The 11999-nt window shown below is 40.4% G+C and overlaps 1 protein-coding gene across 2 annotated transcripts in view; it reads right to left on the bottom strand.

Moving 5' to 3' along the window:
* LOC138981093 (uncharacterized) overlaps positions 1-10353 on the bottom strand; it is a 13013-nt gene extending 2660 nt beyond the window's left edge. Inside the window, exons 1-5 of one of the 2 annotated variants that reach the window (XM_070353928.1) lie at positions 9878-10353; positions 9564-9724; positions 4174-4323; positions 2304-2639; positions 1702-1758 (exon numbers count right to left, since the gene is read on the bottom strand). In XM_070353928.1, coding sequence (XP_070210029.1) covers positions 1702-1758; positions 2304-2639; positions 4174-4323; positions 9564-9723 — 703 coding nt within the window. In that variant the 5' untranslated portion in view covers position 9724; positions 9878-10353. The remainder of the gene's footprint in view (positions 1-1701; positions 1759-2303; positions 2640-4173; positions 4324-9563; positions 9725-9877) is intronic. The other variant, XM_070353927.1, reaches the window with a different exon arrangement.
* Positions 10354-11999: the final 1646 nt, after the last annotated feature.

Raw genomic sequence — 11999 nt, 5'->3', positions numbered from 1 at the left:
AATACACTACAAACGATTCAATGATCTTTGCCCTAGGAGCCTTTAAAGTAAACATTAACACACATATTCAACAGGGAAATACCCAAACACTCATTATAGGTTGAAAACATGAACACAGAAACAAACAAGTCGCGTAAGGCGAAAATACAACATTTAGTCAAGTAGCTGTCGAACTCACAGAATGAAACTGAACGCAATGCAACGCAGCAAGACCGTATACTCGTAGCATCGTCAGTCCACCGCTCATGGCAAAGGCAGCGAAATTGACAAGAAGAGCGGGGTAGTAGTTGCGCTGAGAAGGATAGCACGCTTTTCTGTACCTCTCTTCGTTTTAACTTTCTGAGCGTGTTTTCAATCCAAACATATCATATCTATATGTTTTTGGAATCAGGAACCGACAAGGAATAAGATGAAAGTGTTTTTAAATTGATTTCGAAAATTTAATTTTGATCATAATTTTTATATTTTTAATTTTCAGAGCTTGTTTTTAATTCAAATATAACATATTTATATGGTTTTGGAATCAGAAAATGATGGAGAATAAGATGAACGTAAATTTGGATCGTTTTATAAAAAAATGTGTTTTTTTTACAATTTTCAGATTTTTAATGACCAAAGTCATTAATTAATTTTTAAGCCACCAAGCTGAAATGCAATACCGAAGTCGGGGCTTTGTCGGAGATTACTTGACCAAAATTTCAACCAATTTGGTTGAAAAATGAGAGCGTGACAGTGCCGCCTCAACTTTCACGAAAAGCCGGATATGACGTCATCAAAGACATTTATCAAAATGTTTTTTAAAAAATGTCTGAGGATATCATACCCAGAAACTCTCATGTCAAATTTCATAAAGATCGGCCCAGTAGTTTAGTCTGAATCGCTCTACACACACACACAGACAGACAGACACACATACACCACGACCCTCGTCTCGATTCCCCCCTCTATGTTAAAACATTTAGTGAAAACTTGACAAAATGTAAAAACAAACCAGTTTTCGTCATCTTCACTACTCGTCATAAAAAAGTACTCACATACATTTAGTTGTAGATCTTTGTGATGCGGCGACTTTTAAAACCAAGTATATTGCCAGAAAGGTTTGCTTGTTTGTTTGTTTGCTTAACGCCTAGCCGACCACGAAGGGCCATATCAGGGCGGTGCTGCTTTGACATATAACGTGCGCCACACACAAGACAGAAGTCGCAGCACAGGCTTCATGTCTCACCCAGTCACATTATTCTGACACCGGACCAACCAGTCCTAGCACTAACCCCATAATGCCAGACGCCAGGCGGAGCAGCCACTAGATTGCCAATTTTAAAGTCTTAGGTATGACCCGGCCGGGGGTCGAACCCACGACCTCCCGATCACGGGGCGGACGCCTTACCACTAGGCCAACCGTGCCGGTTGCCAGAAAAGTAATTCATTCCCATACCGTATGAAATAAAGATTTTCCTCTTTATTTCAAATGACGTACCTTTCTGGCAATATACTTGGTTTTAATATAAGTCAAGATCTACAGCTAAATGTATGTGATTACTTTTTTATGACGAGTAGTGTAGATACCTGTTGTTAGGTAAAATTGTTTTCATTCTCTCATTTACTCTCAGGTGTTTTTGTTACCTATACTTTTCAAATATGAAGATGGCATCACCTGTTTAACGTTTATTTTCTCAAACAGGAAACAATGTTAACACTTACCTTGACGCGAAGGAGATGCACCTGATACACGGTTTGTGTCCCAATTACTGACAATCTCTAGGACAGAAAAAGTGAGAGAAATAACTTTCACGCCTATAAAAGCCAGCACGCGCCATCAAATTAATCAACATTGAAGCAGATATTCACATAACACACAGACACACACACAGACACACACGCACGCACGCACGTTCGCCGCAGGCACAAACATACAAGCACGCTCGCACGCACACAAACGCACACGTACACACACAGACACAAACACAGACACAGACACACATACAGACACACACACACAGAGACACACACACACACATACACATACACACACATACACACACACACACACACACACACACACACACACACACACACACACACACACACTCACATCCTGACACTTATGGCTGTTTGTACAAGTAACTTGAAATAAGTGACTTGCTGACACAGGCTACGAGAATTACCTTACCCTGCCATCTACGCTATCATTTGTAAATACAATTCAGACTTAACGTATCAGCGGCAGCAGCGGCCAATTAGAAATACGCTTGGTTCTTACGCTACAAAAATCATCTTTGATAATTGAAAGTATATTTACTCACCTTTGTATTTGTCATTTAGTATCTGAACAAGTTCCTCGTAGCCACTTTCTCCAAGCACTTTCACAAAGTCCTTGTACCAGTTCCTGTTCGCGCTGCGATGAAGATGGCTTAACATGTAAAAGGCACTCTGAATTGGCCCTTTATGTTCTCCTTTACAGGTCAGTGTCTCCATCTCGGTGTCTGCAAGAAGGTCTTTGGACACAAGAAAATCGTACAGATGCCTAGGATCAAGGCCATTGCTCAATTCTTCCATACATGCGTTGACCGCTTGTTTCTGTTGCTCTTGCACCATTGAGTCAATTTTGCCGTGCACGATGTCGTAGAGCAAGGGGTGGGCTGTGAAGAGACACATAAAGACAGGACATGTAAGAACATAATATATTTATTGTCTTTGTTGATTTTTGGAAGGCCTTTGACTCAGTGAAAAGAAAAGCAATCGTCAAATGCTATCCACAAGTTGGACAGGTTTGAACATTTTGCACATTTCCCTCACTGTCTGCTTAAAAGAAAACTAATCTGTTTTGCAAGAACACTGCATGATTATACCTATAATGCGTGAGTCAAGTATTCGCGTTAAAGCCCTTCTCTTTTCATGAACCAGTTATACTCACACAATAATGAGATGGGCATACAGGATAAAAAGTCCTTGGTTTTATGGCACTGTTTATTTGTCCGTTTGATGATTACGGGGTGCTTGATTCTCTTTACCTGTGACCCCCCCCCCCCCCCCGGGCCCCCCCCCCCCTTTGATCACAACACAGCAAAGCTGTAGAAGTATTGTGAAAATGTGGGATAAAACACATTTTGGTTGAGAAAGGAATATTTTCAATGAGAGGTGGTAGTGGGGATGGGATGGGTGGAGGAGGTTGCGATGGAGCGAGGTGGGCGGTGTTGGCAACACGATGCGTATATTTCTGGAGAGACTATTTTGATCTAGTTAACAACAAAAATCACCCTAATGATTGGCATTCTTTTTTTAGATTGTTTTTGGTATAAAAGTTCAGCCAATTCTTGGAAAAAGTTGTTTTTTTCCCACAGAGAATAGATTTGTTAAGACAGTTTAGATTACCAAAAATGTCATATTAAATGCAGAGTTTACGAGGCAAGGGGGTTGTGTTGGAGTTCGGAAATACGAAGCACACTTAAAAAAAAAAGGTTTCTGTTTTGTTTGTGACATTTGTGACATGTGTAATAATCTTTGTTTTACTAAATGCTCGCATCTCATATTTTTTTCTCCATCTTTGACAGACGAATACCAAGTTTCGACCAAATGATACATTGGTTCATGCAGCTCCGTTAATTGCATTTTTTGGCTGGCATTCCCAAATCGTGATTCAAGGAGTTCTGTGTCATAATGGCAGTTGATGCGTAGTGTTGTGGTTTGTTGGAGTCAGTGCGCCGTGCGGCCCAACACATACGTCTTCAGCACTCGAGGTTTCTGTCAGGGTTACCTCACCCTTAGCTCATGGCCCAAGGACCTGCCCTGTGAGCACAAGCTGGTTGGTCCATATTAGTCTGGCATCTACCCTTCGACCTGTCCAGCTTGGGAAGCCCTGCCAGGAGTTTACACTCCCGCTGGCATAGCTCTTAGGGTCACCGAGACACGCAAACCACCACACCACGTTAAGGAATGGACCATCTGGAGTTCTGATTCACAAACATCATGACAACTATACAAAACTATGATCTTAAAAAAAACACACACACACACACACACACACACATGCACACTTACACTTTCTCTCTCAAATTTGTACATCAGAACAAAAACGTGTATTTCTATACGAATCCCCCCCCCCCTCCCCACGCACCTCTACAAGGCCCCCCCCCCCCCCCACGACTCATCTTTCTCTCTCTGCCTCTTCAGTACCTTCACTGAGAGCCACATCAAAGGCGAGCCAACGGTCAGCGATTTCTCCTGGCTGCAATCCTTCCTCGGACACAAGGTAATCCAGCAGCTTTTCTGTTGCTTTCACGCACTGGTCCTCGTTGTCCAAGGTTATTATCTCCCTTACAACAGCTGGGGAGAGAATGGATTAAATTCAGTATGACAGCTGGTGGAAAAAAGAACAGTGCTTATTAGTCAGTGATCACAGAAAAAAAGACAAGAAAATTTGCTGATTCAAATCAGCAGGTTCCCAGACGTTCCTTTATGTAACTTTTAGGTGAATGGCAAGGACTACTACTAAAGTAGTCCTTGGTGAATGGTCAAAGTGGTTTCTTCAAAAAACAGTCATGGCAGGGTGTTTGTGTGTGACACTTGTCCGAGTGCTAGGGTGAAATAGTGAAATGGTTAAATAACGCAAGTTATTTGAAGGAAAAAATCTTGCTTTGTTCCCGATCAATATTATGCAAGCTAGGGTTTTGTTTATGGTAAATATGTTCTGAAATGGACTACATGTATAGTTATATTATGCTCACACTCAGTCATCTTGCACAACAATGCAACACATGGATTGGATTAATGGAATGACATGTATTTGTCAACAACGAATCATGGGATAGAAAACTACAAAATGTGAAAGAAAGTACATTTAAACAATAAATGTAATACTGATTGTTAAACAAATGTAACACCGTTAATTGAACGCCATTGTGATAATAGCACCAGTAACAAGATATTGGCAAGTGCAATGATGGTGGTATTGTAATTACATTTATTTGTCAACAACAAATCAGGAAATAGAAAATTCAAAACGGGAAAGAAAATGTTTATGTTAACAAAATCCTGAAATCAATTTTAAGTAAGCTATTGCCGTCAACATGGAAAAATTGCGCGAGTGTCAATTGGTACAGTAAAACTAAACGTTTTATTGGACATTAGCGCAATTTTTCCATGCCGACGACGATATGTAGATTGTTTTATGTCACACCCACAGCTTAAAAATAGTTTGGTTTGATCGAGAAATGTTTGAGTTATGAAAATAATTATATTTATTTGTCAACAACAAATGACGAGATAGAAAAATTAAAAATGGGAAAGAAAATGTGTTATGTTAACAAAATCCTGAAATCAATTTTAAATAAAATATTGTCGTCAACATGGGAAAACTGCGTTAGTGTCAATTGCTATGTACAGTAAAGGTAAACAACATTTCACTTGACATTAGCGCAATTTTGCCATGGCGACGACGATATGTATATTGTTTTATGTCACACTCACAGCTTTAAAAATAGTTTGGATTGACCGAGAAATGTTTGAGTTATGAAATAATTATATTTATTTGTCAACAACAAATGACGAGATAGAAAAATAAAAAATGGAAAAGAAAATGTGTTATGTTACACAGCTTAAAAATAGTTTGGATTGATCGAGAAATGTTTGAGTTAGAAAAATAGCAACTGCTTGGATTGTAAAAAGAAGTCTAGAAAATGGAGTTTTGGTGCATTAGTGAAAAACATAATTGGCATAATTATACATTGTTAATGTTAATTGAACATGATCCAGATATCATCAGCAACATGATTCAGATATCATCAGCAGCAAGTTATTGGCAAGTGAAACTGTAAACAAATGTTAAAGACAGTGGGTTTGAGAAACAGTAAAATATAGTTTGATACATGTAGTAATGATTGGTACGCATGCTGACGTTGTTAATCAACGTGGACAAATTGCGTTAGTGTCAATTGGTACAGTAAAGGTAAACGTTTCACTGGACATTAGCGCAATTTTTCCATTGATGTGAACGCCATTATTACTGTCACATATGTTTTACAAATTACACCCATAATCCAAACCAACGCGCAAACACACACACACCACAACTACACACATATTTACTCGTTACCATTGGCCAACGCTCGTCACAACACTGATAGACTACGAAGCAATCTCTTCGATCATCTCTTCGCTGAGTCGGTCACACTTTTGCTCACCCCTGCCAACAATCTCAAACGTATCCTTTTTACATTTAGTCAAGTTTTGACTAAATGTTTTAACATCGAGGGGGAATCGAAACGAGGGTCGTGGTGTATGTGTGTGCGTGTGTGTGTGCGTGTGTGCGTGTGTGCGTGCGTGTGTGTAGAGCGATTCAGACCAAACTACTGGACCGATCTTTATGAAATTTTACATGAGAGTTCCTGGGATTGATATCCCCGAACATTTTTTCTTTTTTTGATAAATACCTTTGATGACGTCATATCCGGCTTTTTGTAAAAGTTGAGGCGGCACTGTCACGCCCTCATTTTTCAACCAAATTGGTTGAAATTTTGGTCAAGTAATGTTCGACGAAGCCCGGACTTCGGTATTGCATTTCAGCTTGGTGTCTTAAAAATTAATTGATGACTTTGGTCATTAAAAATCTGAAAATTGTAAAAAAAAAAAAAATTATAAACCGATCCAAATTTACGTTTATCTTATTCTCCATCATTTTCTGATTCTAAAAACATATAAATATGTTATATTTGGATTAAAAACAAGCTCTGAAAATTAAATATATAAAAATCATTATCAAAATTAAATTGTCAAAATCAATTTAAAAACACTTTCATCTTATTCCTTGTCGATTCCTGATTCCAAAAACATATAGATATGATATGTTTGGATTAAAAACACGCTCAGAAAGTTAAAACAAAGAGAGGTACAGAAAAGCGTGCTATCCTTCTTAGCGCAACTACTAACCCGCTCTTCTTGTCAATTTCACTGCCTTTGCCATGAGCGGTGGACTGACGATGCTACGAGTATACGGTCTTGCTGAAAAATTGCATTGCGTTCAGTTTCATTCTGTGAGTTCGACAGCTACTTGACTAAATGTTGTATTTTCGCCTTACGCGACTTGTTTTTCAATCACTACAAAATTATCATACACCTTTTTATGTCTCACTAAATTATAAATCAGATGTATGTGGTTGTTTGTTGCCTTGAATGCCCCAAGGGGCAAAAATGAGTGTTTCTTCCATACTAATAAGCCTCATTTGCCTAAACCATATAGGGATTTATCCGTCCTTAGAGAGTTAATTTTTTTTTATATAAATCCCATGCTAATTTCAAATACAGCGTTTTGCTATTCACTTCAATATAATAGTAAATAACAATCAAGAAATAACGAAGTCGTTAAACCACAATTTCCCAGATATTTACACTTTTCATTTTGTTTCAATTCACACCACAAAACATACACTTCGCCTTTTGCTATTCAGTCTCAAGTCTACATAATAATAGTATAAATCATAACTAATTTTCTTCACATCATCAATGTTGCCTCACATGTTCTTTGTACAATCGTTGGTTTTCACAATAAATATTGCATTACTGTAATTGTCTTCTTTTTCTTTAACAATGTCTTTCCAAAAACAAAACTCAAAGACCACAAAAGCAACCTACTCCTATCTCTCGTCTCTCTTCCTGGGTACAATGGTACCTAAGACTTACATTCAAATGCTTACATTTCCATGCTACCCACATTGACAAAATACCAATAATTATTCAAAACAAATGAACGAAGGGAAAAAACCGTTGTGTGCCCTATCGCATGGCGTTGAAGCGAGTTACTTCCCTTACACATTCAATCACACTAGTTGGTTTGCGATTGTCGCTGTACCGTTCTTTGTATATTTTTAACGTGGGAGATCTGAGATAGTTTTTTTGTTGTATTATATAACCTATTATAGTGTAATTTTGCATCATGCTGTAACAGTTTCAAGAAAGAATGACAAAAAAATTGAAATACATTGCTGCAAACAACTAAGTTTGCCGAAAATTAGTTCCGGAATGTCACCATTCGCACAGCCAAATGCCTCCGCATAACCCAGACCTCCGGGTCTGGGAATAACACTTGCCACACACACACACACACACACACACACCACACACACACACACGGCTCTTTTGCCAAGAAAAGTGATTTACGTGAATTTTGGAGAGTACACTTGAGTGTTAAAGGGAGATCACACGTTAATTCACTGAGGGAGACTAAAATGCTCGAAATTTGTCTTTACTTGAATAAATATAATGACCAAGGGAAGTAAAAAGCTAACAAATATGAAGACTGTTGCCAGATTCAGAGTTGCCTCCCTTTGACCGAGGATAATCACACAGACACACCGACAATTAATTATACAGACCGCCAGAGTAAACCACAGACACAGACACACAGAGACACCGACATACCCTCACCCCCTGCCACTCACACACATTGTCAAAAATAAAGCTAACAAACAGCCTTCAACTTCATATCCAAAAGAGAAAACCGCATTTCTATACTACCCGTTTGGTTGGCATGTCCACGCCACCAGTGATGGACAGGATAGCTTTGGATGAAAAACTGAGTGTTGATCTCTGACATTAGAATTGTTCAGATTGAGCTGTTCTGATTTGTTGGGGTCGATTTAAACGAGCTAAACCTTGCTTTGGAGAACTTGATTGTCGAGGGTGTCTGTGTGTTTCTCATCTACTGTCTAAGGTAGACACTACTCTGATGCAAAATAAAGCTGTGTGATGGATATAGTAGGAGAATGAATGACCTTTCGAGTCATGTAACTGGTTTTAAAAGATATGGTCTCATCATAAAGATATGCACTTGACCACATCTGCCTAGGTTTGTTTTGGTATGACGGGTTACGGTAGTATAATATATGGTACAAGCTCTCTGCATGGAAGACGCAGCTCGCTTAATTAAAACTTGCATTGTAAAAGTTCGCAACAATCAAATGAAATTCCGAATGCCGTTTACATCAAATGTAGTTTTACACCCTTTCCATACTGTCTGCTGTTGATTCTGAATATGTTCCGCCTTTGCTTTGCACAAGAAAAATCATAGCAATAGAAATGAAAGACACGCATGCACATTCTGTGCCATACAGGGCTAACACATTTTGCATTGCATAAACAAACACACTGGTCGTTGGAGTATATTACCGTCGGAAAAGACTACCAAATACAGCATTTCTATTTGAAAAGTACAATGCTCAAACACTAATTCTAAGTCCTTCATCGTGTGTTGTTATCTATTCAACACCCAAAACGGCTCAGTTTCAAATCTGAACACTCAGGGGCGAAAGGTAGGACGAACATTTTGACTGGCGCAAGAAGGCGTCACAGTGAGAATTACTGTCTTGAATGCCAACTCAAAACACAGCCGTATTTTCTATTTGAGTAACTGAGCGCTCATGCATTTAAGTAACTGAGCGCAGTCAAGCATTTATGTGTATTCTTTGTGTGGGGTCACACAATGACAACCCCCAACCTGAACTGTACAGCGTTTAGGGCGATGAGAGACAGTATTGTTACCAGACATTATCATTTTAAATAAGAAAACTCACGGTCATCAATATTCAACGGCGGTTTCATCTTGCGTATGATGTTGAACGGGCGTGCGTTGCCGGTTAGTTGTGGCAAGAAGTGTTGTACTCTCCATCGCCATTTGGAAGTCAGAGCAGCTTTCTCACTTCTGGTGCGAACAGGCGAGCTTCTTCCAGCCATTCTGAAGAAAGAAAGTCGTGTCTACGAATACCTCAATGAACACCATGCGTTCTCCAAATGTCAACAGTTTCGACAACTCTTCCAGCTAAAGCATACATCGCATCGTAACACAAATACAAAGGAAAATATGCAAATAATTTTAACAACTATTCACCTTTTGATTATTTTAACACGCAATTTCTCAAAATTGCAAGATAGTTCCGCCGATTGTAATCAGCCGTAGAAGTCGTAGTTTTTACTGATGTTATTTCCTTTGTTGGAGTAAGCATATGTGACATTCTCCCCTCCCACTATGTACAGCTTTTTCTAAGTAGCGCTTCGCGCAACTACACATTAAGTACAACGCACATCATTCTGAGCCAGAAAACAGACTTGTTGAGGCGGAACACCTCACCAGCACACAGTTATGTCCTAACCCGTCAAAAAACAACGTTGAGTTTTTCTCAATCTAAAAACGTCCTGCTGACAATGCACCACACAGAGAACGCGAAACACTTGGCCACAACACAGTCCTCAGCCCGTCGAATAACTGCGGTGAGTCAGTGTGTTCATTGATAATGATTATATCAATGGTCTGTTTGTCTTCTGAGTCAGCGTTCTTGATCGTGGACGTTCATGGTAACGCTTCAGTATTGCCAAGCTGTGGTTGGTCGATACAGTGACGTCAGGGTTTTAACTATGTCTGAGGGGAATTCCTTGCTTGTTTGCGATACGTACAGGCACATGCCGCCGGGGAAATGGGGGTTGGGGGTGGGGAGGGGAGGGGTTGGGGGGGGGGGGGGTGCTGGGTGAGTTGGAGGGGGTGGGGGTGCCATATAGCTCTTGATTTAAAATGGTGTAGTGTCAGGCAAATGTTTCTAAGAACAACCCCTTTGTGCACCCAAGAAACGCCGGCCCTCCTTCCCGTGTAAACAGCTTGACTCATCTGCTCAAGTCTGGGATATGTCGACCCCCCCCCCTCCCCCACTGGGTCACATAAATACATTTCTCAAAAAGCAACCAGTGGGATTTACGAAATTCTGTGGTAAAAAAATCCCAGAGTACACAAAGAGCAGCCAAGCTTTACGTGTTTTTGTACATGGCCTGGTGAAGGGACAGTTTTATCTCATGTACAATTCTGGTCACATCTGAGACCTAGTTGTCGTTGTTGCCTTTCATTTCAAAGCCGTAACGGTAGGCTATGTATGACACACTCTGTAGCGATGATCGATACACTGTAGAGAGTTTCAAAGTGTTGATTGGGAATGTGGAGATTCACCGCCTTGGCCACCTGACTGAAAATTGCATTGATCAGAGAATCCCAAACAATTTTCGGTTCGCTTACTATTCTCATTAGCATGTTATAAGTTTTGGTTTGACAGTGGTTACACACATCTGACGTTCCTTCTACCTACATTTGAAAGCCTCACACCATACCTTCTGTGATAAATAGCTGGTGGAAAAATGTATTCCTACTCCTGTCAGCGGTTCCGGATGCGTGTACACAGACACACACAGACACACACGTACTCACACAGCACGCACGCACACACACGCATTTGGGTGAATAGAGAGAGAGAGAGAGAGAGAGAGAGAGAGAGAGAGAGAGAGAGAGAGAGAGAGCAATTTCTGCAACGTCGCTGGTCGGGGATGCGTAGATTCAGCTTGGCCTTGCTACCAACTGAAAGTAGCATTGATCAGGGAATTCCAAACAGCTTTCGGTTCACTCAAGCTCACCACTGTGTTAGGTTTCATAGTGCTTGCACACACGTGATGTTCCTCGTACTAGTTGGAGGTACATGCAGGCATACCTTCAATCGTCGATAACAAATAACTGACGGGAATAATTATTTACTGATTTAGCTGCGTTCGTAGTTGCAAGTGCGCGCACATAGACACACACACACACGCGAGCAACATAGACACTGATCATGACTCGAAACAGACACACACACACACACACACGCACACACGCACACACACACACACATACACAACACGCACACACACATACGCATGCCCGCGCACACACACACACACACACACGCACACACACACACACTCACACTCACATACACACACACACACACACACACACACACACACACACACGCATGTGTGCGCGTACTCACCCCTACACCGACTTAGTCACACATTACATCGTGGCGAAGAGTATTTTCCTTCTCCTAAAGTTATGTGCAACTACACTCACGTGGTACAATTATTTAACCATTGACACAATTACCCCGGCCCCCATGCAGCGCAAAGTGCAAAACCTCACGGTTGAATGCGCACAC

This window comes from Littorina saxatilis, linkage group LG12 (assembly GCF_037325665.1).
Source record: "Littorina saxatilis isolate snail1 linkage group LG12, US_GU_Lsax_2.0, whole genome shotgun sequence".
Classification (NCBI taxonomy): Eukaryota; Metazoa; Mollusca; class Gastropoda; order Littorinimorpha; family Littorinidae; genus Littorina; species Littorina saxatilis.
The sequence above is the reverse complement of the archived record's forward strand: the minus strand, read 5'-3'. Positions and strand labels throughout refer to the sequence as shown.